Raw genomic sequence first — 27,133 nt, forward strand, 5'->3', positions numbered from 1 at the left:
TTTCTGTGGCAAAGTGTGTTTCTTTATTATATAACATTTTGCAATGAATGGTGACAATAATTTTGACAATGCAAAGCACTTAGACACTGCTTACGTTGCATATCACTCACATAAAACAAAATTTAGAAAGACATGGAAGAAAGGGTGTGCGTTCTCCGTTGTGCGAGCATTGAGCAAAGCTCAGTACATCAGCAGGCAAATATGGCATCACAGGAACATGCAGCGTTAAGAGGCAACTGACCAGAAATGTTTCAATCCACACAGCTGCCTGAAGACCAGGAAAAGACAGCAAACAAAGGGGGCATTTAGAACTTGAAGTAGGAAAAGACAGAAAAAAATGGCTTTTTGTTGCGATACACTTTCTGTAAAAAAAGCTCCCACATTAGGAGTACATAAGTATTAGAGAAACTAATCCCACAAGAGGCAGCATTTCAAATGATCCTGCATATTGAATGCTTCACAAGACGCCAATGATGCAATGTGTTAAGAAAAGAACATGGTAAACAACAAAAAGATGTGCGTTCAGTGATCACTTCTTTTTCAGTGCTGAAATGTAAATGAAAGATGCTTTCCCTTGGCATTCCTTACAACAAAAATTAAGTGGCAAATGCAATCCTCATGCGGCACAAACACACACAATGTAGAAGCCCACAAATTAAGACAAAGTAAGATTGCATGTTATACAATTTTGCTACTTAAATGGCTCTTGAATTTTTCAACATAACACAAATAGCTTGCTTTTCCCTCCTGCTCATCAGTTCCATTAGGAGCCTGAGCATGGTGAAGACCCTGTAATATATTTTCTCGCCAAAAGCAAGGAGCCTCATAGAAATTTGACAGACACACAAACAAAAGGATTCATCTGAAGCACAGAAATGGCTGCAAGTAGCTTCAACTGAGGGCAAAAAGAAAGCATAGTTAGCCACAATGGAGAAAGCAATTGTCATCGATAAATTCCTTGGTGCAGAGTTGTGTTCTTTGCATCAGAACACGTTTTGCTGATGAGTTCGGTGCTTTCGGCAGACAGAATATGTGCGCTCTGTCATCACAGTGAAGTCAAGTGCTAATATGCATTCCATAATTAAAACCCTCAGGAGTAGTTTTTTATAAATATTTTTCTCAAGCCAGTCAGTCACACTTGCCTATGTGCTCTGAAAAACACTAACAAATATTCATCACTAAAAAAAATAACAACAGCAGCATGAAGATGAGCAAGGTATGAGCAGGGGATGTGTGGACTGTCTCAAGATGAAAGAGAGAGAGAGAGAGAGAGAGAGAAAAAAAAAAGAAAAGCGAAGGCTGAAGAAAAAGTAATATTGCTGCATAAGAACCTCTGGGGCACCGATACCAGGAACAACCAGCAAACGCTCCCCAAAGCTGGCCCAAGGATTCACTGCCTGTCTTTCTCTATGTCAACAATAACAACGGTGACATTGTCTCCGCTCAGCTTCCGCACAGCTTCATTGGCGAGTTTGCTGCAGGCGGCCTCATATCGCAGCTCCAGAGTCCTCTTCTTGTCCCCTTCTGCTGTTATTGTTTCATCCTGCAACAAGGATATAAACACTGTGAGCTACGAAGAACACTACACCTGAGGCTTGCGCACAATAAATTAGGCACCGCAACATTTTTGTCATTCTTTTGTTTTTTGGGTGTAGGGAGGGGGGATGTTGGTGCTACATGCGTAACATTACTGTTACAGTGCTGCCTCGCAGAACCAACTGAATTCATTCAGGGAGCATGTTTGTTCTGCGAGTCACATTTTCCTACTATTTCCCGAGGGAAACCTATTATTGAAGTCCAGGATTTTGGTTGATCATGCAATAGAAGAAATATAAGACACATAAATTTCTTAATGTGTATTTAGTACGGAAGGAGAGTGCTCACGACACAAAGAGAGTTGTTGAAGGAAGGGGGACCATTTACGCTACTGTTACAAACCCACCTACACCTCTAAGAGCAAACACTTGTCAGTTCAGCTAGATGAAATGGAAGGCAGCTACTGTGAAGAACTCCTCCTGTCTGTGTCCTGGCTTTCTTTAAAGTTCCAGGACAAAAGAACTGATCAGAAGTGCTCTGCCGCTCACTTATAGCAGAAAGTAAGAAATAGGTATTGCCATTAAACAAATCAGCAGCTCTGTTTGCCTCTGTCGTGATGGGATGCCACTTACTCCCTTGGACAACTGTATGCTTCGTTCAGAGGAACTGGGTTCACAATGAGAGCTGAAAACCACGAGTGAGCCTGGGTCACTCTGCGAAATGTTCACTGGGCACGCATATTTAAAATGCCTGTCTTGAGCACATAAAGAAAAGTGTGAGCTTAAGACACTTTTTTAATGTGCTCAGGCACACATGCAACAGCAAACTTGGAACAAGCAATAGAACATTTTTGAATCACAACGGCTTTTTCAGTGACTGCTGTTAAAAATTTCACCCGATTCAAAAACCTGTCTGAATAAGTTTGCTCGAAGTAGGTGCTCTTCCAGTATCCTTTCACAATCAGAAGACTTGCAAGGGCATGATCGAACTGAGTCCGACAAGTGAAACTTGTTCACACGCAAAATTATTTGTAGTAAAATTTGACGAAACAACTGCAAAATCATAAAATGGTAGTAAACATTGTAAGAGTTGGCAGAAATGGAATGCCTTTTTCACCTACAAAAGTAGTAGCATACTAGGCAGGCGTACATTACCAGGACCCATTGAAGAATTTCTTTTCGGCTGCTTAGTGCTGCCTGCAGAGTTATCTTCCACTCTATGAACAAGATACTGTTGCATGGACCACAGAGCTTGGTGATTAGGCTGCCAGCTACACTTGGGCAGCCTGCGTTCTTCATTTATTGCATCATTTGGCAAATAAATGAATTTTGATGGCATGTAATTATGATACTAAAAACAAATTCAACTGACTTCCCAGTGGAACTTATCAAATTGCAGATTACTTTAGCTGGATTATGGCTTTTCCATCTCAACATTTAACAATGAGGCAAACTGGCCTTTCTTACACTTAATAAGGTAATTGAGAAACATCAGCATTATTTCCGAGTTCTTGTGTCAACAACATGTGCACTACCTGCATAGTGTAGGCAAGGAAATTACTTGTAATATAGCCCAACCTCGATATACTGAACACAGATTAATGAATTATTGCGTATATCGAATGCTTTCTACATCACCCGGAAAATCACATGCATTCTAAAATTTTTATTTCGAATGGGGTCGGACGTAAAATGGATATATCGAACCCTGCCACCTTAGACCACGTGTGCTCTGTTGACAGGCGGCGACCTTTCCAGCAACACCCTCTAAGATAGCGGTGGCACGATGGGCATTCCCGACTGCGGCGCACTATAACTGCACACGTCGATTGCACCAAGGGCGCCATTTGAACATTGCAGCGTACGAAGTGGTGGCTTGGCTAGTTCGACAACGTCAACGACGCACTGTATTTGCTGCACTGACTCCTTGTCAGTGCTGCACTCTGCGCCAGAGTTGCCAGATCGGGCTACTAACAGCCAAATTGGGCTACTTTTTATGCGGGTTGGCATCGAAAATTCCGAGTTGGCTACATGGCTATATTTGGGCTATTTTTGTCTTAAAGACTTCCAAGTCCCGAAGACCACGCCAACACTGACAAAATTCGGGAACGGCAGTTTATGAAAACCCAAATGTCATTGATGCTACAAAGATATGTAGGCAATCTCGAAGGCTGTATTTTTAGGCAACGTCAGCACTGGGAGGACGGTGTTAAGTCATGGCTACCATGTTTACACGTCATCCCAGCGCTACGCTCTCTTCTTTTTGGTGTATTTTTCAGCTGTGATGAGAAAAAAAAAGTGCATTTGGTATACATAATAGGTGCTTGTGGTACTGTTACATCCATGTTTTATCATTTTTGCACACATCATAGTGGTGGTTGGGAAAGAGTTCTTGCCAGTTTATAGAGGTAAATATAGTGTTCTGACTTCCTATTCCGATGTATAGTGCTTGAACTTGTTAGACAAAGGAATTTACGTTGTACTTAACTTCATGACAGCCGTGCACGAGCCATAAAATCGATTTTGTGTGTTTGCTAGTAGAATTACATTTCTTTTTTCAAGTTGCATTGAAAGCAAGGTACCCAGCTCCCATCAGAAATTTTGCAGCAGACGCATTCATACCTGGATTCACAGAAATTTACATACACGTTTTCACATTGCACGAATCTTGCCAGCGAATGCCTGTTTAAATATTGTGCCGTTCAACTCGTTTCAATACTAATACAACCTGGATTATTGCCAGTGCTGCAATCCAGGTGGAAATTAAAACTATAAACTTTAATTCACCTCTTCTGTTATGGGCCAGCAGGCCGTTCAGTTTGTTCCTACTCAAAGGCAAATTGCAGACAAAACTGCCACTTCTTCGTACGAGGAAAATGTAAGAAGGTTTCAAGTTTTCTCCAAAGTCCAGCGTGCCTCCAAGCGACAGCATTGCTCACTCAGCGTCGAGCTCCTTTCAAGTAAAACATACAAAATGGAGAGAGAAAGAGAGAGAGAGTGGGAGATAAATAATGTTTGTTTTATGAGCCAAGCACAGGAAAGGCATCCCTATTCCAATATGTCTTGAACATGGGCCGCTTCTTGGGCACTCAATCGTGACCAGCCAAAGCTCATCCTCGACGTTGGCGCAGGCAATATTTTGCCCGACTCTTATAGAAAAATGTCTCGGGTAAAGTGAGGTGGGAACTGAAGTTAGCTAAGAATGTGGCTCAGTAAATACCAATAATGTCATGAGTAAATCGGAAAAGAAGTCCTTTGGCTCACTGTAACAATAAGTGGTGTCCAAATGCACGTCTGAGTGGCACCTCTCATTAGAATTTGTTACGCAGATCTTGAGGCCAGTGTTGTGCTGGTTGCATGCGACGGAAGAAATTTTGTAGCCGGAAATACACGGTGAGGTTTGGACATCATCTACGCCTACTAAGACACCTGCAGAACATCATCAAACATTTTGGCCATGCTTTTGGCTACCTTACACTCACTAAAAATTTGGGTCTGGCTATCTTTGGGCTACATTTTGAGATCATTTGGCTATTTTTTGTTGGGGCCATCTGGCAAACCTGCTCTGCGCCCGCTGCACCTCGTGAGGAATGGCAGTTTGCTTCCACAAAGACGCGTGACAGCGTGCATTCACTGGCTCACTCATAGACCCCATGGCAGACGCCACTTAATACTTTGTCACTGACAGTGTTTCAAAATGTTTCGATTGACGGACGTGGAAGGAGAAAGAGAGAAAGAAACTTTATAGAATACAACAAAATTTGAGGTCCCATGGTTGGGGCCCCTAGTCCAGGGCTCCACCGGCATGAGCGGCTCGCCGGGCTTGGTCTAGGAGGGTAAGTTGGCTATCCTGATCCTCGTCCGTAAGCTGCACCTTCCACTGCCTGTTAAAATCTTGTGTCTTTAGTTGTGTGGAATTTATATGTGTCGGTCTGTTTGGGCACATCCACGTGATGTGCGGTAACTTTGGGGTATCACCACACCACGAGCATTCGTCATTGCACAGTGTGTGGTGAATATGGCTAAGTGCATGTAGGTTTGGGTATGTGTGTGTTTGAAGTCGGCGTGAACTCCTCACCTGTTGACTGTCTAAATTTTGGTACTAAACAGGCAATGGTACAACCAGTGATCACACCACACCACAGTGGAAAAAAAACCTAACTGATGAGAGAGAGAGAGAGAGAGAGAGAGAGAGAGAGAGAGAGAGAGAGAGAGAGAGAGAAGATAAAATCAGGCTACAAGCTACATATTTGTTTCAACAAAAAGCACCCCAAAAAAGTAATATCTTTCCCAATCAATACGATAGCAATTATGTCATACACACACATAACTGAGTTTTGCTTCTTGAGCTACCCAACACGTAGCATAAAAAACCAATTATAGGTTGAGCTTTCTTCAAAAAATTTAGAGGAACAGTGTCTCGTTGTTTTATATAGCGGTCTTTGGCACAATTTCCATTGTCGCATGGCCACCTTGGGACAAGAAAAACAAAATATGCACACAGAGAGTATTGCCATTTTTGTTGTTGCCATTGCCAACATGCAGGGTGTGCAACCTCTGTGCAAACTTGCTTTACAACTCGCAAACTCGTCTTGGAGTGCAAAATTAGCAAGTCTCGGCTTGACTTTAGCACTGCATTCAAAAATGATGTGATAGAATACACGGAAGCAAATGGGAACATGGCGGGAGCACAGCAATTTACCATTTTCGCAATTTTCTCTGAAAGCTTCACCCTGCGGCCACAACTATGTTGTTTATAATGAACTTCAATATACCATGGAAGGATTTCTTCATGAGCATCAAGAACACATTCTCCCAGTAATAACAAATTTGCTCATTGTAAATGTGGTTGAATTTGCTCACAAGTGCGTTGTTCATGGAGTGGAAAGGCCCGACTTTTCAGTGAAAGAGTTCTACCTGCAAAAGCAGATGAGCTTTGAGTGCTTTGAAATAAGACTGCTATGGAAGAAGGGCTATCTGCTGAGAAAAATTGGCAGCACAGGAAAGTGGTCATGGTGGCTACTGCAGGCTACTGCAGTGCGAAAAACCTGAAGGTGCTATTGACAGGAAACCATTAGAAAGACAAGCGTTAACAGGCCAACTGCAGCGATCAGCACACATGATCGGATACTTAGTGCTTGCCGCTCATTGCACGATGACAGTGTTGCGCATGCCTAGTCCTGAATAACAAATGCCTTGACATCATCGATGATGTGCTGTTGGATGTCAAAAGCGACAGCAGCCATGCTAGGACAAGAATCCTGATGGCTCAGTTGCAGTTTCCATCTCTAACGACGAATGAGCAACTTGATTAACTGCATTGCACTTTCTTTCTTTTTTCCTTTTTATTAACCTCCAAGTCAGAGGCAGACCTATATTTAGGATATACCTATATTCTTACTTGTGCAAATCTCAGTGATACACATGTGCCTGTAAATGTTGCTTTCACTGCAACTGAAGAAAGAACTTAATTTGCTGTCCAAAACATGAGAGAGGTTCACAGGAAGGCTTGAAGTGATTAATTAACAGCACTAGAACAAGGAATATTGCTGACAGTAACGTTTTGACAAGGGCACTTGTCTTTGTCAGGCCAGCAACTGTACCTGCCCATCCACTGTCATTGGCAGCTGCTGCGTACAGCGAGACCGTGCGGGCTCCGTATCTTGAAAGCGATCTGCGATGTGGGCAAGGTGCACCAAAGTTGGCAGCTTGTGCATGTGCTGTGCTTTCGATGCTTAGTTCACATTGAAGCGGGACCGCAGCATGAAGGTTAATTCGTTCGCTGCTGCTGCTGTACTTCCTCACTCCAACGTTTTGACAGTGAGTTTCCGCAATCATAGAGTGAGATGTGTTCATGTTTACGTGTACATGCGCGATACCGTGCTTGTTAATTTAATTAGTAGGTGATAGTTTACAAGTTTATATGGCCGATCAAACTACTGTACTCCGTGTAGCCGTCTACTAAATACAGTTAAACCTCAATATAATGAACTTCAATATGGAAGAGCTCTCAATACAACTTTTTGTAACTTCTTGTCTATAGAACATCATGTATTTAGAACCTCAATATAATGAAGTGTGTTTATAGACAATTTCTACATAACGAAATTTCACTGCTGTTGCGTAGGTTCTATACCAAGACAATAAAGGGTGAGCCGGGAAGGATAGTGCCCTGATGGGCGCTGTCCTCCCGGGCGAGCAAGGGGATGGGTGGAGAGGGTAACATAATCAAGTGCACGCGACAGGGTGAGGGGTGGGGGGCATGTTGGCGAGCATCTCCATTTTTAGCACTGCCATGACTGTGCATGGCTAAACGCACACACACATCACATGCCCTCTATTTGAGGTAATCTGCCACGTGTGCAATGGCTGAGAGGGCGTGGCACCGTGTGCTGTCTTCCCACGGGTTTGATGCTGGAGGTTCCGTAATCTTGAGTTTTGGAGACGCGTTGAAGCGAGAGGCAGACGAAGCATTCGCTCTCCACTGCTGGTGCTGTGGGCGACACTGTCAGCAGTGAGGGCACAGTGGGCAGAAAAACATGTCTGGCTTCGCTTCATACCACCGATGCGGAGATTTCGTTGATACGGCAAGAAACTATCTTTCGTCTGCAACTTGTAAACTTGAGAAAATATTTTTTTTAAAAATTCAAGTTTCCTTTTTCTGATGGCCCAATAATTCGGAAAATTTTATGGCCCCTTCCATGTAAAAAAATCCATCGGCGATTGTACTTATTTTATAAAAGGTCGAATTTCAATATAACGAAGTAAATTGCCGATTTTACTAACTTTGTTATGTTGAGGTATAACTGTACTATTAAATAAAGCAGTGATGAGTTTGGATGTTGTTCTTTTTGCAGTTTCTTTTTTATTTGGCCTGCCGGATAATTTGGTCAATTTCATCAGTCCCGTCAACGTCGAATTAATGGAAGTCAACTGTATTACCATTATTATGGAGGAGACAATGGGCAATACTGACGCGCATCAGGATTACATTACGTGCATTGCAAAGAAGTTGTCCTTCAGGCAGTGTGGTCTCTGCTGTAAGAGCCACACTGATGTTCAGAGCCAAAGGAATCATTCAAGTCTGCGAAGACTTTTCAGCATCAGATTTTTTTACGTGAGATGTCTTTAATTTCAGTCAGCATGGGGGTTCGCTATCTAAAACCGCATACAACAAAAACATTCTTGCATTATTGCTTATACCTTTGCAACTGTTTTACCCACACGCCTTACTTTGGCATCATTGTGTAGAGGAAGGAAGCCATTACTTGGTCATTCATGTATTGTGTGTGCAGATGATGGCGTGTTGCGCCTTGCACGATGCAATCGGAGCCAAATCTAGCTCCGCACAGGGCGGTCAAAGAGGCATAGCTTGGCAGTATGTTTGTCGATACGAGCAGGATTGGTCATGTTTGAGAAAACTCACTCTGTCATAATAAGTATAGTTAATCGAACTCAAACCAGTGCTCATCAGGAGCTATAAGGTCTACAAGTGTGCAATTCGTTGCAGAAATTCCCAGCTTGCTTGACTATGGCACCCCTGCATTCGAGACATTGAGTCCAGAAGTGGCGTGAAGAAACTTGGACAGCAAACCACAGGGATGCGCAACCCCTCTGACCATGGTAGAATGCGTTTGTCTCCATACAGAGCTCAAGCACAGGAGACTGAGGCAAGCACAAAAGCCCCAACCATCTACGAGTGTGGCAGGCTTGAGCAGTGCAGGACAGTCTAAGGTGCCACCAGTAGGGAGGTCATTTCTTTACACTAGTGCCCAAACACCCTCTGCAAAACAAACAGGCCCACTATGAATAGGCACGGAGCACAATTACAAAATTAGACTGTAAGGCCCCCGATTGCTGTAGCATAAGCTAGGCATGTAAGCTTTCCAATGTGTGAATAAATGTAAGTTGTGTAGTATTTGGTTATGCCATTTCTGTAACCTAGTGCACACACCCTCTACAGAACGGACAAGAGTTTTCCCGAACGCCACTGTTGCTGCGTCCCTGATACGTCCTACCAGATTCTTTTTTTTGTCTCAAATGTGGTACATTGGGATCAGTGGTGGTGCTGTCGTCTGTTATGAGCAGCAGTATCACCGTCAAAAATAAACAACTTGGATATACCAATGTCTACACTTGTATGAGCTTCCTTTTCTGTTTGTGTCTATGTTAAGATTTACAACAGACGGTTTAGCTTCCATGTAGAACCATGGGCCACCACTCACCTGCAAAGTGGCGAGCACACTTGCAAGAACCTGGTCCGAGGTGAAGACCTTCCAGAGACCGTCACAGGCAAGCACAAGGAAACGGTCGGCAGGCGTCAGCTGGCAACGCATGACGTCTGGGAGGCAGCTGACACCACACCGCTTGTACTGGCCATCCCCAATAGAGCGTGACACCTCCAGCACACCTAGCACTCGTCCGTCCCTGCAGGCAGAGTTTCGTGAAGCCTGTTCTTCCTCCCAAGTGTTGTGACTTAACAATGCGATAACACTGTTACAGGCTACATGACCACAAAAATCAAGAAAGTCTTGTTTCAAGATCCTTCAACTTTAGGTGTCAGAAGTTGCCATTGTGTATGAAAGATAGGAAATTGCCACTTTGGCAACTTCCAACCTTTCACATTGCAAATGTGCACTCCTGCCAACACATCACTGCATGTCACATGTTTTATTAGATAGACAAAGTGTGGTTGAAAAAATTTTCAGCAAGCCTGAACTATTTTACTGTCACCCTCCCATTTGCTATAAATGCCCAGATTTCGCTGTCACCGCTTTAAGAGCAACAGCGAATCTGCAGCATGTGAAACCTGCTTCAGTGGTGAGATGGTAGTTCATTTTTGGGAGTGTATAGCCAGTGCTAGCCAAATGCGTTCTGCCACAGTTCAGCAGAAGGGCGAGGTTAGTGAGCAAAACCCTCTGGAATGATTTTACTGTAACACCATCAGTTAGCAATGAAACAAATCAGCATTTAATTACCTCATAGCCAGAGGTTAACTTTTCCACAAACAGTCACAAGTCAGAGTCTTTCAATTGTGCAAGGTTGAATGCTCTGATTTCATTTGGACGAGAAGAGCTGTTGATATCTATATAGCCTGTCAACAAGAGTTCTGGCCAACTTCCACGGATTGCCAGTTAGTGGTAAAAGGTGATTTTGCTTCAGAATGCCATTTCTTGATAAAAAGTGATCCAGGCAGCAAATACAGCTGAAAAAAAAAAAATCCCAGCAGGACCCATCTCACTACGAATTCTGACGTTAATGCGATCAGCACTGAAGCAATGTAGAGACACCATGTTACATATCACCTTCAAAAAGCGTCATGTATGAGGTGTGTATGCAATTGGGTTCCTGTCTTGCGCTTCCCACTGGACATACTGTGCAATCTCGTCGTGCCATCAGGAAATATGCGTGTGGTGCGTGCAAAAATATACATTCACACTAAAGTGCCTCACTATATATGACGTGGGTTCGATTTTACCCAGCACTGGAGAAATGTTTTAAGGATTTCTGTTATTGAAAAGCTGCGCATACTCAGTAGCACATACCGAGTGACCCAAATTGGCATCAAAGACGCAAACCAAAGAGCGGCACATACTCAATGTCACATATCCATGACCCAAACAGGCCTCACTGTTGGTTTCGAACCAAGTTCCCGCAGCACTGCAGCCCAATGCTTTACCCATGAGACTATGGACTACCCAGTGGCCCTAGTTGGCAGGAAAATGGTTAGAGGCATAAAGTACATAGACAGACAGCCAGCCAGCCACCGGAAGACGTGTGAAGTACCCTAAGAATGCTAATCGCATGAAAAGGTATTGTTTAGAAGTGCCATTGATTGGGTGCTGTTTAACCTATTTTAAACCTCCTTTTACTGTGGGATCCAGCAAAGTGAAGGTTTATGGCCTTTTCTCCCTAGTTGATGCGAAACTCAGCAGGCCCCTATGCTTTTTACCAACTAGTGTGCCCAGTTCCTGAAACAAGATGCCTACGGTGAAAGCAAGTGGAACTGTCGAAAGCTCTGGCTGCCAGCAACCTCACCATGCTCAATGGTGTGTGGCAGCAACACTGCTTTCCCTTTTCTCAAAACTGAGCAATGATTATCAAAACAATGAGGGGGCAGCTGGGTGCTTGGCAGCAGTCCGAGCAAGGAGCAACCCAATTTCTATCCCACATGGCAGTTTAGCAAATGAAATAGTGTGGGGTGTCTGCCGTGCAAGCAGAATACGCAAAATTTAAAAGGACAGGGCAGAACATGCAGACTCAAAAGCTTAAGTTTGTAGTCATGGTTAACTAAGGAAGCACGGTGGGTATTCAAATAGGGTTAAGCATAACTTGCAGCAATGGTCTGCATTATCAAGATGCTGACTATCATCTTGCGCAAGGTTAAAATTGATGATTGCACTCCTGAAATAAAACACATTATTACGGGGATGTTGCAAGTATAGAAAGACTATATTTACAATATGTATACAGGATGAGTCAGAGTAGTTAAGATGGCTGACCACCAACAACACGCAGCAGCCAGCATCTCCGATCCCCATTCTCCTTCCTCTCTCTTCTTTCATCCTTCTGTAACAGGACCCCCGGGTCGCGAAGCGCCGTCTTGGCGCATGGTAGGCGTAGAATTGCGAGCGAAGTATGGCTTCAGCTATGAAACGTGCACGACGTCAACAGGCGTCTGACTTGAGGATGCATCAAAGTGTAGCGGCGAAATCTCATATTTACATTGTTAACTTGGGGCAGGACTTCATAAGTCCCTGTGTAGCGATAGAGAAGCTTTTTGGAGAGGCTAACCCGACGACATGGTGACCAGAGGAGCACCGAAGCACCTGGCGCGAACTTAACATTGCGATGGCAGCGATCGTAACGCTCTTTTTGTATATGCTGCGAGGCTAATAAATGAGATCGGGTGACTTGACGTGCCATGTGAGCACGATCGATGACTTCACAAGCGTACTCAGTTGCAACACACGGCACAGAAGGGAGGATGGTGTCGAACGGCAATGTGGGGTCGTGACCATACGAGAGATAAAAGGGTGAATATCCTGCTGTGTTATGTCGGGACGAGTTTTACGCGAACGTCACGTAAGCTAGCGCGGCGTCCCAGTCACGGAGATTGTTGGAGACGTACATCGACAGCATCTCTGTGATTGTTCGGTAGAGACATCCCATAAGACTGTTCGTTTGTGGGTGGTAGGCGGTGGACAGCTTGTGCTCAGTGGCACAACAGCGGAGGAGGTCGTCGACAACCCGAGATAAGAACAAGCGGCCACGGTCTGTAACTGCCGAGGTGCACCGTGGTGAAGAATGACGTCGTGGAGGAGAAAATCGGCGACGTCTGTTGTGCAACTAGTTGGCAACGCCTTTGTTATCGTGCAGTGTGTCGCGTAATCAATAGCGACGGCGATTCACTTATTCCCTCTAGTCGTCGTTGGAAAAGGGCCAAGCAGGTCAAGGCCTACACGAAAGAACGGTTCAGAGGGAACTTCAATTGGATGGAGTCGTCCGACAGGTGCCAGAGGAGGTTTCTTCCAGCGCTGACAGAATTCGCAAGTTGCGACATCACGATGCACAGAGCGGTAGAGACCCGGCCAGAAGAACCGGCGTCGTGTGTGGTCGTATGTATGCAAAACTCTAGGTGTCCTGCCTTCGGTGCATCGTGAAGTTGTTTGAGAACGACGGATCGCAGATGATGAGGAAAGACAAGGAGCAACTCAGGGCCATCAAGGATGATATAGCAGCGATAGAGGATGCCGTCGTGCAGCACGAACATGCGGCACGTGCCGTCGGTGCGGCCAGATTGCACTCTGGTGATGATGGGCTGTAAGGATGTAAGGGTCCTTGTGGAGGTGTCCAGTCTTGTAATGGACAATAAATAAAAATTCCTGGAGCCGCAAAGCCCAGCGACCAAGCCATCCAGTCGGGTCCCGAAGGGAAGACAGCCAGCAGAGTGCGTGATGGTCTGTGACGACCAAAAACGTGCGGCCGTACAAATATGGCCGGAACTTGGCAATAGCCCAAACTAAACCCAAGCACTCCCGCTCGGTGTTGGAGTAATTTCTCTCAGCAGGTACCAGCAAGCGGCTGGCGTAAGCTATCACTCACTCGGTACCATTCTGCTGTCAGGCGAGAGCAGTGCCGATGTCGTGGCCGCTTGCGTCAGTGTGGACTTTGGTCAGTGCAGATGGTGCAGATGGATCCAAGTGGGCAAGTATGTCAAAGGCCGAGCAATGTCGGCGAACTTGTTGACGAAACGGCGAAAGTAATACCCTAGTTACACGGGCAGCTTATCCACGATCAAACTTAACCGTGGTTAACTCACTCAACCGTGGTTAATGCGAACTGTAGTCCGCCAGAGTTACACGGACTATCCCAATCACGGTTAATGGTCTGATGACGTGTCGCGTGATCGCTTGCGTACAGGCTTCATTTTGAATAATTTTTCTTCGACATTTGATCACAGTGGTATAAAGACGTTATTTTTCAGCAAAACAATTGTCATATTTGAGAGTTTTAATGTGTAAGACTGCGTTTTGCATCTGTAGGTTATTTATTTTCGATACTTCTGCTCTCAGTTGTGAGCAGCGCCTGGTGGGCATACAAGTATATATGAAAAGTCAGAATTAAGGGTCATAAATGGGTAAATATAAAATAAAATTAAGTCCACTAAACGAAAAGGCAAAAAAAAAAATTCTTGGTGAACGAATGAATGTTTCAACTAACAAATATTCGTTACATAATTAAAGGGAGTACAACTTTACACGAATGCACTTTGGAACTATACGCTTGCATTTACAAAAAAAAAAAAAAAGAATAACAAAGTTAGAACAGGCAGTGCTTTGAGGTGTTAATGTATGTACACTGCGATTTCACATTGCACACATTATCACAAAAAAAGTACATGTCAAAAACACTGAAGTTATAAGTTTAAAAGCAGCACCATCAAATTGGACAAGAAAGTGAGACGCACACCAACACACAGCGTTTGTGTGTGTCTCACTTGTCCAGTTTGATTGCGCTGTTCTTAAATTTCGATATTTGTGCGTAGCCATCATCTCTGGGTAGAGGTGTGCATTTCGACTACTTGAGCGCAGAGCGGCCAGATTATCGTCCCAAATGCGTATCAGTGCCTCAGCTGTTGCGTCAGACCAAATGAAACGCTTTTTGGAAGATATCTGGGAAGCACCAGAGCTGCACTCTGGAGAAGTACCGTCCGCCATTTTGCCTGTTTCTGAAACGTCGGTTACACTAAACCGAGGTTGCCAAGCTCGGTTGGCGGTCAACCGCGGTTAGCGGCCTAACCGCAGTTTCACCTGCCTTGTAACCGTGCTAACCACGTTCAGCGATAATTGCGGTTAAGGTTGCCCGTGTAACAGGGGTATAAGAACACAGGCCAAGGAAGCAGCGCACGTCAGAAGCAGAACGTGGTGCAGGGAAACTGCATACGGCACAAACTTTTTCTGGATCTGGTTGGACACCGGCTGCGTCAACAAGGTGCCCCACACAGCCCCAATTGACACTTCGTGGAGTTTAGTTGAAGGCCGGCTTTTTGGAAGTCCGCAAGAATTGCAGCGAGTTGGGTAAGGTGGCTGCCGAATGTGGGAGAAAAAACAATAACGTCGTCAAGATAACAAAGACAGGTGGTCCATTTGCAGCCTCGCAGAAGAGAGTCCATCATACATTCAAATGTCACAGGAGCATTGCATAGGTCAAAGGGCATGACTTTGAACTGATATAAGCCATCCGGCGTGATGAAGGCCGTCTTCTCGCGGTCCATTTCATCAACTGAAATATGCCAGTAGCCGGATCGAAGATCGATGGACGAGAAGTATTTAGCTCCGTGCAAGGAGACCAAGGCGTCATCAATGTGTGGTATTGGGTAGACGTCTTTTCACGTGATCTTGTTTAAGTGGCCATAATCGACACAAAAATGCCAGGTACCACCTTTCTTTTTCACAAGGACAACAGGTGAAGCCCAAGGGCTGGCTGATGGCTCGATGACCCCTTTGAGGAACATTTTGTCCACTTCTGATTCGATGACTCGACGTTCAGCGTGCGATACCTGATAGGGACGCCGACGAATAGAATTCTTGTCTCCAGTGTTTATACGGTGGTGAACAACAGACGCTTGGCCTAAAGGCCTGTCACCGAAATCAAAGATGTCAATGTACGATTCAAGCAGGACACATATGTTCGTGGCCTGTGCAGAGGTGAGGTCAGGTGCAATCATTTGCATGAAGTCATCCATTAAGGAACCAGTGCTGTGAGCTGCAATTGGCGCTAATAAGCCACTCTCGGCATTCAGACTCTCAATGCCAAATTCGGAACCACTAGAAACGCTGGCCAAGAACATGCTGGCCGGAATCACTTGAGGGCACGGCTGAAATTCTGAAGCGGTAGAATGACGTCGTTATTAGTAACCGTGACCAACGTATGCGCAACAGCAACGTTCCGGTTCAAGAGCACTTCGATGATGGGGCGAAGCACATATTCACCGTCCGGAACCTACCTGTGGCTGGGCGGTCAAAGTGACGTAAGTAACTGCCTCGGGTGACAGACGCACATCATGAAGCGAGCACAAGTGCGGTGGGGCGGTGCTAGGAGCATCGGCTGAAGTTCCAACTGAAGATCGCCAGTCGCGCAGTCGATGAGAGCAGAATGAGCAGATAAAAAGCCCAATCCAAGGATAACGTCATGAGGGCAGTTCTCGATCACAGCAAAGAGAACAGAAGTAGGGGGGCCGACTATAATTAAATGCGCAGTACACATTCCCAGAACAACCAGCACGCTGCCATCGGCCACACGAAGCACTCAGGCAGCTGCTGGGGGTGAGGACCTTCATTAACCCTTTGAGGGTCAATGATGTAAATATACGGCACCGCGAACAAGTCCAAAAATGGTTGATGCCGTATATTTATGGCGCCGTCTGTACGTTTAAAAAGCGCGACAATTTCCTAGCTTTTTCTTTTCTGTCATGTGCTGCCACTATGTGGGAATACAGGGAATTTTTTCACGCGCTTCCCTTTCTCGGTTTTCGTTGCATGGTTTGTTTTAGCGCTAGTTTGCTCCCGCGCGTCTATATACTACTGCTGGCACATCGGCGCGTGCGGGGGCGGGCGGCGGTTCAGGTTCTGTTCCGTGGGCGGTTTCCGCTTCTTGCGCTTGCAAAACTGATGGCTATCTCGTTACTAATTGCTCAAAGGGCGACCACCTCTTTCTCGCTCGTTTAGTGCTCACAGGGGTACGCACAGGAAGGATGCTGCCATGCATGCGTTTCCGTTGCTTGTTTCTTGTTTCTTTTGACACTCGCGAAAACTAATTGCCTCTGGTTGGCGATAAGATGAAGATTAGTGGAAATTTGTCACATCTTTTGCTTTTTTGACGGGCACACAACCACACAGTTTTCATGAGTGCGCGCCCCTACGCAGTTCGATTACGCGATGGATGTACATATTAGTGTAAGAGCAAAAGCATTTGAATCTTGCGAAATATTCTCACGTGCGCATTTTCAAGGCCTTGAACTATGTGCATCAAAATGCATCTTATTTTTAATTCTTTTAAGTTTATTTCTTTCTTTTATTGTTATTCATGAATGAATAGTACGTATATACCAACGAAAAATATTTTTTTCTCACTTTACGGTCACCCTAGAAAAATTGCGGTTAATTTTTTTCGAAATAAGTCCCTAAGAAGAATTGAAATCTGCAATAAAAAATATCAACCCCGGGCGGTTGCATATGGCGAAAAAAATAGACCCTCAAAGGGTTAAGCATCTACAGAGGCTACCACTCATCACAGATACGTGGGCTCCAGTGTCGACGAGTGCGTGGACAGGTAAGCCGTCTATTTTAATGTCTATTACACTTCTCCTTGTGGGCACAGACAGAGGATTCGCTGCGGTAGTAGGCAATGCAGCACCACATCCGAGAGCTGCATTTCTTAGTTTTCCTAAAGGGTGCAGCCAAACGCCACAGGGGACGAAAGGCGACGTGGCTGCGGCAAACGGGAAGATGGGTGACGTGTTTGCGGTGAACAAGACTGCTGTCCGTGCGGCGATGGTGAGCGGCTGTACCACGTGTTTCTAGCAGAGTTGTCGGAGCTGTTAGACTTGGCGGTGGGCGACACATTGCGGGCACTTGCATCAAAACAGCTCAGGTTGGTCAGTGTGCGAGGTGTTGGGGGCCACAAGTTGTGACAGTATCGGGCGACATACCAATGCGGCAATAGGTGAAACAGATCGGCTGGTCATTGTAAGGTTTGGAGTCTGGCTTGTAGGACGATGAGAGGAACTTGGGTCGACAGGACTAGGTGAGCAGGATTTATTTACATTTACATTTTAAACATGGAATACATTTACACAGTCTAGCGTGACTCCCAAATGGAGCCCGCAAGACAAAGCATAGAGCAAATGAGCACACAGCTCACGAGTACATTGACGAGCACAGAGCATGACGAGCACACCACACTAACCGCCGACAACAGCTGGTTATATCCACTTCGCGTTCCCTAGATCCCTAGGTGAGGCAAAACGTTCGATGTCATCGTAAACATGCCGCCTCTCTGCGGCCCGTTTTACAAACACACACACGCACACACAGGTTTCAGTGCCCCCTCCACAGGCAGACTACCTTTGCAGCACAGTCGTCGTGGTGTCCATTGTCCTGCGTCCCCATAGCCAGGTGGTCACGCCTGACCCCAGCCGACGCCTCTAAATTCCAGAGCGGACTTTGCACAGTGGCCTCCGCCGCGGTCCATTGTCTGGTGTCTCGAAAAGCGCATGGGGAGGTTCCGCCAATTACCTACCCTTGAGAACTCCCCTGAGCTGACCCCTGCTGCATGGCTGCCGGTTGTCCGCAGTTCCCTGAAGTAAGTTCATGGTTGGTTAGCGCTGTGCTCGCTGGTTCTCTGAAGGGCGCCACCACCCTGGATCGATCGAAGCACCTGCAGCGGGCTGAAATAGCTTTGAGAGAAGTACCCCTGCAGGCCGATCCTAACATCGTCCACAGTTCTCCACTCAGTCGGGTTGCGATAACGTGGAGAGAAGTGTCAAGGTGGAGCGAAAATAGTAGAAGGGCGTTCATTAGCTCTGGGATTGGCAACAGCACATACAGAATGTAAACCAATGTTTTCAAGTTCCTAGCGAACGATGGCTTGTATGAGAGGAACGGAAAAAGTGGTAGCAACAGGGTTACGCGAACAGAAAGCTGCAGGCGCCATCGCATTCAGTTCACGTTAATGCTTCGCACCACGTCCTTCGATGGCGATGCATGCTGCTGTGCGGGTTGATCTTTACACGTCAACGCTGCGGCAGTATTGGGCAGTCTGGTGAATGGGTGCAAGACGCGTCGGCTTTTGGCCTGCTCGAATTGTCCGCACTCTTTAATGATAGCATCAACAGTAGAGCAGCTTTTGCACATTAGAGGCATCGTCAGCAATGCCCTTAAGCACGTGTCCGACCTCAGTTTTTGTCATGTCGTGATCGGCTTTACGACAAGTGCCAGCACGTCGTGGATATACGAGACACAGGAGTCCGTGGGGGATTGGGCGCGGGAGGCCAGTTCCTGCTTTGCGGCAATTTTACGGCCGGCTGGTTTGCCAAACAACTCTGTCAACTTCTGTTTGCATTGGTGCCAGCTGGTTAGCTCCTCTTTGTGGTTTCCGTACCCCACCTTTGCCGTGCCTCTTAGGTAGAACAACAGGTTACAGGTTAGCGAGCATTAGCGTTGGGTCCAGTCTGTTGATTCCACTCACGTGTTCGTACATAGCCACCTACTCTTCGACATCGGCGCCATCGTTCCTGCAGAAAGTTCCAGGATCCTTGAGTTGCACAACCATAACTGAAGCTGACAGTAATGCAGCTGGCGACGGTGACGTTGGAGGTGGCAACGACGTTGATCCTGCGTGCTCACCGTCATTCCTGGTGCGGACGGTGATGCGACGTCCACTGCGGAGCTCTGTTTCCAGCTGTGGTACCCTGCACCTCCCACCAATATGTTACGGGGATGTTGCAAGTACAGAAAGACTATATTTACAATATGTAAACAGGATAAGTCAGAATAGTCAAGATGGCTGACTGCCAACAATACGCAGCAGCCAGCATCCCTGATCTTCTTCCTCTCTCTTCTTTCATCCTTCCATAACAATATTCACACAGATTACCCATGCTCTTTTATTATTATTATATTTTTTAAGTTTTAGTTCCAAATAAACTTTTTGGTCACCGTCGTTACACAAAGGGCACAAAACAAATGTGATTACTTTGGTAAAGTAGATAACACTCTAGACACTTTTCCGTAATGCCTCCATGAATGCTGAGGTTTCGACAGAATCAAATGCTTTCTCATAATCAATGAAAGCTATATATAAGGGTTGGTTATATTCCGTACATTTCTCTATCACCTGATTGATAGTGTGAATATGGTCTATTGTTGAGTAGCCTTTACGGAATCCTGCCTGGTCCTTTGCTTGACAGAAGTCTAAGGTGTTCCTGATTCTATTTGCGATTACCTTAGTAAATAGTTTGTAGGCAACTGACAGTAAGCTGATCGGTCTATAATTTTTCAAGTCCTTGGTGTCCCCTTTCTTATGGATTAGGATTATGTTAGCGTTCTTCCAAGATTCCGGTATGCTCGAGGTCATGAGGCATTGCATATACAGGGTGGCCAGTTTCTCTAGAACAATCTGCCCACCATCCTTCAACAAATATGCTGTTACCTGATCCTCCCCAGCTGCCTTGCCCCTTTGCATAGCTCCCAAGGCTTTCTTTACTTCTTCCGGCGTTACTTGTGGGATTTAAAATTCCTTTATACTATTCTCTCTTCCATTATCGTCGTGGGTGCCACTGGTACTGTATAAATCTCTAGAGAACTCCTCAGCTACTTGAACTACCTTATCCATATTAGTAATGATATTGCCGGCTTTGTCTCTTAACGCATGCATCTGATCCTTGCCTATTCCTAGTTTCTTCTTCATTGCTTATAGGCTTCCTCCGTTTCTGAGAGCATGTTCAATTCTATCCATATTATACTTCCTTGTGTCAGCTGTCTTACGCTTGTTCATTAACTTGGAGACTTGTGCCAGTTCTATTCTAGCTGTAGGGTTAGAGGCTTTCATACATTAGCGTTTCTTGATCAGATCTTTTGTCTTCTGCGAGAGCTTACTGGTATCCTGTCTAATGGAGTTACCACCGACTTCTATTGCACACTCCTTAATGATGCCCACAATATTGTCGTTCATTGCTTCAACACTAAGGTCCTCTTCCTGAGTTAAAGCCGAATACCTGTTTTGTAGCTTGATCTGGAATTCCTCTATTTTACCTCTTACCACTAACTCATTGATCGGCTTCTTACGTACCAGTTTCTTCCGTTCCATCCTCAGGTCTAGGCTAATTCGAGTTCTTACCATCCTATGGTCACTGCAGCGCACCTTGTTGAGCAAGTCCACATCTTGTATGATGCCAGGGTTAGCGCAGAGTATGAAGTCCATTTCATTTCTAGTCTCGCCGTTCGGCCTCCTCCACGTCCACTTTTGGCTATCCCGCTTGCGGAAGAAGGTATTCATTATCCGCTTATTATTCTGTTCTGAAAACTCTACTAATAACTCTCCCCTGCTATTCCTAGTGCCTATGCCATATTCCCCCACTACCTTGTCTCCAGCCTGCTTCTTGCCTACCTTGGCATTGAAGTCGCCCGTCAGTATAGTGTATTTTGTTTTCACTCTACCCATCGCCGATTTCACGTCTTTATAGAAACTTTCGACTTCCTGGTCATCATGTCTGGATGTAGGGGCGCAGACCTGTACAACCTTCATTTTGTACCTCTTATTAAGTTTCACAACAAGACCAGCCACCCTCTCGTTAATGCTGTAGAATTCCTGTATGTTACCAGCTATATTCTTATTAATCAGGAATCCGACTCCTAGTTCTCGTTTCTCTGCTAAGCACCGGTAGCACAGGACGTCCCCGCTTTTTAGCACTGTATATGCTTCTTTTGGCCTCCTAACTTCACTGAGCCCTATTATATCCCATTTACTGCCCTCTAATTCCTCCAATAGCAATGCTAGACTCGCCTCACTAGATAACTTCTAGCGTTAAACGTTGCCAGGTTCATATTCCAATGGCGGCCTGTCCAGAGCCAGGGATTCTTAGCACCCTCTGCTGCGTCGCAGGTCTGACCGCCACCGCGCTCAGTTGCTTCGCAGCTGCTGGGGACCGAGGGCCAGGGTTTGATTGTTGTGTTCATATAGGAGGTTGTGGCCAAGTACTGCACCAGGGTGGCCAATCCTGCTCTGGTGAGGGAGTGCGTTACTGGTTCTGGTCACCGGGATCAGGCCACACTTCAGGCCTGTTTATGCAATTTTATCAACACGCGGATTTTTTTTTTAATCCGATGGAAAATTGCGCAGCACCGGGATTCGAACCACGGACCTCTTGCACGCGAGGTGGGTGGTCTACCTCTACGCCACCGCTGCACCGCTCAAAGCGCGATTAAAGCACACATGCAGTATTTATGGCTCAATGTCATACTGTCACAAACGAGAGTCGTGTCAATTATTACAAATGTAATTCGCTATCATGCCTGGTATTTACTCTGGTGTTTGATTAACCTATTCATAATTGATGCATTAATAAAATGTCAATGCACACACTGCTCACTCATAACAGTTCTTGCAGAGACGTTACAGCACAGCCTTTTGGGGCATGAGCCAGTGCTGTAGTACAGAGAAAATCTTTTCACATAGTGACAAGGATTTACCATATATTGTAGCAACATAAGAAAATCTTATAAGAACATCACATCCATTAGGATAGCTTTAATGGCCTAAACACATGTGCTAATTTCAGGAACAGAATAGGAAGCTTTATCTCAAGAAATGCATGACCTACAGGTGCCAGGGCATGCATGGATGATTATTTTGTCCATTCATGTGCCCCAGTTTTATTTAATTCAGCTTAAATAAACCCAACGAGCTAAATCTGAGAGTGGGCACATTTCCATCAGCATTATATTCACATAGTCAGCTGCACTGGAATGGACGCTATATATGATGGAATGCAGGACATAGTGACGTCGACAACACGCCACAGTTTGGGGGCATCAATAGAGAGTTTTAGCTTGTGCATAAACATATAACCCTTGTCAAATAGCAGGCTACTGAAGAGATGAATGGCAGAAACAACAATTGTTGCGCCATCTTGTAGAACAGAGTTCAACCAGACAGGACAAAGCTATTATTGTAGTGACCAACTACATTCTACTAAGCTACTGGTGTAAAGCATCGGCAGCAACATAATCATTACCATGCAGCCCTTCTTTTATTTTCATTGGAATAGAAATCTCATGTAAAATAAAAACTTTTCTAATGCATTATGGTTAGAAGAATCACCACAAGATGTCGCTACCAGCACTGCTATTGCCATCCCTGTCAGTAGTAACCTGATATGTCATAAAAGGTAAATGCATAAGGACAAGCTAAAAGTCTCTAATGCGGATGGTGAATCACATGGAAGGGAGATTACTGTGAGCAAAATGGTTATATGTATTCAGTGCTGGCTCAACCATGAAAAGCTCCATTCTGAAACACACCCAGTAATGACAGGAAAGCAACAGAAAAGCACTAACTTCACATAGCCTCCTGCCTTTTGGATGCGCATCCTTTCACCATAGTCCGTTGGACTGTGATCTTTGCTCAGCGGAAGTGCGATGTGCTTCTGCGATTCCTCATGGTATCGGCACAAGATGGCCTGTAAAAATTATAAAATAAGAATGAGCATGAATAAGAATGAACAACTAGAATGCATGCTTGTGGTCTGCCACACAAGTGTTAATGATTGCATAAATTTTACAAAAGAAAGAGCTGCTATGCAATAAAGATTTATACCGACTTCATTAAAGAAAGGCTGCTAAACAAAGTCATCAATGAACATGACATAATTTTGCACTTTATTCACTTAGCTGAAATGTGAGGTCTAATAATTTGCAAAGCTTCAGATTCGTTTGGACCAGTTTATTTAGTAAATATGTGATGAATGCCAGTCACCTTGCTGTCACCGAGGTTGGCAATGTAAAGTGTATTGTTAATGGCAACCACAATTACAGCTGTTGTGCCATCTTTCCAAGAAGGTTTGCAACTCGCTGCCCTCTTGAGGAAATCCTCGTCTGTCTTCTTGAAGCTCTCCATGATGCTTCGCTTGATTTCCTTTTCCACGTGGCTCATGTCACCTGCAATCACAATGTGGGACAGGCATGGTAAGTGCCACTTGATACATGCTTGCAGTTGCGAAAATTGGGCCATCACGCCAGTTTCTAATGTAAATTGGACAGATATGGTCGCATAGTTCACTTGCACAGAAAGTAGCTACCTTGAGAGAATGTGAGTTTTATTGCAGAAAAATATTACTGGCAAACTCAGTCGACTGTGAGAAATTTTCAGAAAGATGCACAAGTAGTTATGCCAAAGTGATCACAATGCAAATGATACAATAACCAGACGTATATACATTTCAGTACATTTATGCTTTTAACTTCTGGGCTCCTACATACTGCATTACCAGATGGACTTATGTTGGTATCGAAAGGACCAGAGCAGAGCTGCAGCTTTTATTGCATCTGCACAACAGCATGTTCACTATCAAAAACAGTATCATACAACTAACATTCCAATAAACAAGAGGAGACCTTCCCTTCTCAGCTGCACCAATGCCATCCAAGAACAGCACAGGTGCCTGATCATCAGTTCAAGCAGGCAAAGACAAGAGCTGGACAGAGAGCCATGCAGTAGTGCACACTAATCTGTGAATAATTTGGCAAACTTAAGAACTTTTAGAGTTGGCAAAACAAAACAAAAAATCCAGTTCTAACACAAACCAAGCAAAATGTAATTTGACTGTCAAATAGTTGACTTAACATTTCAAGCTCCACTCAAAGCAAGTTAGCTAACCCTACGTAGAAGAGCAATTACAAAAAACAGCAGCATGTTGTAGCTCATTTTAAGACATAAGAGTACGACACCCAGTAACGCTCTATCAGGGACATTTAACTCAAGGAACCTGTTATGCTCTGTAAGAATAGAACACAGCTACAATTTGCAAAGAAAACGCTTTAAAGGTGCGTAACTCAGACCTGCACAGATGCCCGATTGAAGAATAGCCACATTTCAGTGTCATGGGACACTCAGGTGTCTCACAGCACAAGAAATATAAGCCAGCAAATGTCCTTGTCAGATATAACTGACTATAGTGTGTGCTGACCCTTTAAAAACAGTTTACAGGAATTCATGCCGTATTTTCACTATTAAGAAAGAAGCACTATTAATGAGCAACCATTCATAACCTGGTCAGGTTGTCTGTGCCTTGTCACGCATGACAAAACATTACAGGTAGATAGTGATATGGCAGACTACAAATGTAGTACCACACAGGAGTGCAATCTCTCACAGTTGTGGCCATAACAGGTATGTTTTCTTTTACCTCCTCACTGTGTACGAATGACGTGGGTGCAGCTGCTGAGGGAGAGGCAAGAGAACATGTAGACTAATAAACTGACCTTGAGCCCTAAGTGTTTAAGCAAGGGAGACAAGAATGGGGAGGAGGCAGGCAGTACCCTTCGGGAATCGGGTGGCGAGCTGCCGATGCAGCTGCTGAGCTGCGTGCCGTGACGCTCTCGAACCGTTGTGCCCATCAAAGACAGCATAGTATGCAAGCCGACATCTGCAAAATCAAGAAGGAAGGTGGCGTTAAATGTGGCCTCCAATATGCTCCATAAAACACCGAGTTTGCAAACAAGCAACTGAGGTAAATGGTGCAACCTTATTACACTAAGCAAAAGAAAGTGCTCCATGCTACAAGTAGCTTGCAAAGACATATCCCCACAAAGCCCAAGGTATCGTTTTTGCTAGGCTGAGTTTCATACTTCAAAATTCTAATTTAAGCATGGAGCAGTTAACACAATTAAAGCCCACAGTAGCGTTTTTGGTATGGTCCCCCCACCAGCTGTGGATAGTTCATCAAGCTAATCAATAATTAATGTTTACTCAAGTAACATTGCACTACTTTTTGGCACAAATGTGCTCTTCATGGCTCAGAATAAATATGAACACATTGCCCAATAATCTTTGATCTGGAATGGTGTTTGTGCTTTGTGGGAACGTTCTTAAGAGCAAGTTATCTGGTTTAATGTTAGCTATGTTACATTGTAGTAGTAGTTTTATGAACAGATTCGTTTACCAGATTCCAAAATTGCTTTAAATACCAGCTCGGTTTAAGACTTGCTAAGTCTGGCACATGAGTGTGAACTCCAAAAGATTCTTCCTAGATGCTACGAAGCTGCGTGAAGCTACAGAGCAATGGAATGAGAAAATGTATGGACTATGTAGTTCTTTAAGTCTGTTCAACATGCAGCGTTTCACGAGTGCTTCAAGAATCACTAGTCTCAATTACAGTCTAACTGTGAAAGGCAAGAGTCAGGCGTAGGTTCAGTTAAGCGCGGCATGCTTATGATGCTAATATGATACAAGCAGCACCCGCAGGCGATGCTGTCTGGCAGCTAGCAGCGAAGCTGTACGCTTTCTTGCAAAACAAACGAGCACAAGTATATATATACACGCAAGTTGCGTGGCCAAAATGCACTGTTGTCTACAAGGAAAAGATCGCGAAACTGGCCAACGAAGCACCACGTCGTTACTAACATGGAACCGTGCAACTGAGGAATGTCTGTGTGGTAAGCATCTTGGATGACGTGCGCGTCTTGCATGTCCTCCCGCTCTCCCTTGCGTTCCGCCACGAAGCCACGCAGCATAATGACACCTGCAAGAATGGTGTTAATTAGCAAGGGTAGAAGAGCTTGAAGATGGATCACTCGTACTTTGCGCGGGCCTCTTATTCTGCGCGTCCTCCTCATCTTCTCGGGGCCTCTTGATTGACTGTGGAACGGGCTCCTTTTCCTCGGCTGATGAGGGTGATGGCAAATCGTCGAAAAGTGCGTCGTTCTGCGCCTTCGTGATCAGTTTTCGGCCGATCTCCTTGGTCACTGGCTCCTGCCGAACGGCCTTGGACACGCTTTCTGCTTAATGCAAAGCATAAAAATCCAAGACACAAAGTGTGAACGACACCTTTGAAACCACTACCATACACAGCGCCGAGAGGGTTTCCCAAATGATACCTGGCTCTGGGAGATCGCTGAACAAATCCATCTGAAAGCTATCGAAACAATACTCAACACTAGCAATAAAAGAAAAGAAACACAATATCTCACAGGTGACTCGCCACGAGTGTTACTTTAAGCATAAGTTGTGAGAAAGCGCTGAAATCGCCTCAAGTCGCTCGAACACATCATGCGCTGTTCAGAGCGACGCTCTCAACAACCCGGCGATTCCGGCTGCCGCCAGCCAGCGCGCGCATAGAACGCGCGGATGGAGCACTCAGCCAATCCTTGGCTAATCGCTTCCTGATGCATGAAAAAAAAAATTACTTGAGATTAGCAAAAATAAAGCAGCTCCGCAAGAAGATAGAGTTTAAAAGACCACTATACTTAAATTTAATTATTTAGACTTTTTAGGTTCCAAAAAAAACAAACAAACAGCGTAATTCATTTGGAAACTAA

General features: G+C 45.0%; 1 protein-coding gene across 2 annotated transcripts; it reads right to left on the reverse strand.

The window, feature by feature from the left end:
* Positions 1–26,934, reverse strand: LOC142575168 (integrin-linked kinase-associated serine/threonine phosphatase 2C-like). 2 transcript variants are annotated; one of them, XM_075684246.1, is made up of 8 exons: positions 26,693–26,934; positions 26,396–26,596; positions 26,220–26,337; positions 25,136–25,242; positions 23,574–23,755; positions 23,156–23,277; positions 9,761–9,962; positions 1–1,543 (listed from the first exon to the last, which is right to left on the reverse strand). In XM_075684246.1, the coding sequence occupies exons 1-8, from the start codon at positions 26,721–26,723 to the stop codon at positions 1,391–1,393; spliced, it is 1,116 nt and encodes a 371-aa protein (XP_075540361.1). In that variant the 5' UTR covers positions 26,724–26,934; the 3' UTR covers positions 1–1,390. The 2 variants fall into 2 exon arrangements, with proteins under 2 accessions (XP_075540361.1, XP_075540362.1); XM_075684247.1 differs by having other exon boundaries at positions 26,396–26,593; positions 26,693–26,933.
* Between the last annotated feature and the right edge of the window lie 199 nt (positions 26,935–27,133).

This window comes from Dermacentor variabilis, chromosome 3, assembly GCF_050947875.1.
Source record: "Dermacentor variabilis isolate Ectoservices chromosome 3, ASM5094787v1, whole genome shotgun sequence".
Classification (NCBI taxonomy): Eukaryota; Metazoa; Arthropoda; class Arachnida; order Ixodida; family Ixodidae; genus Dermacentor; species Dermacentor variabilis.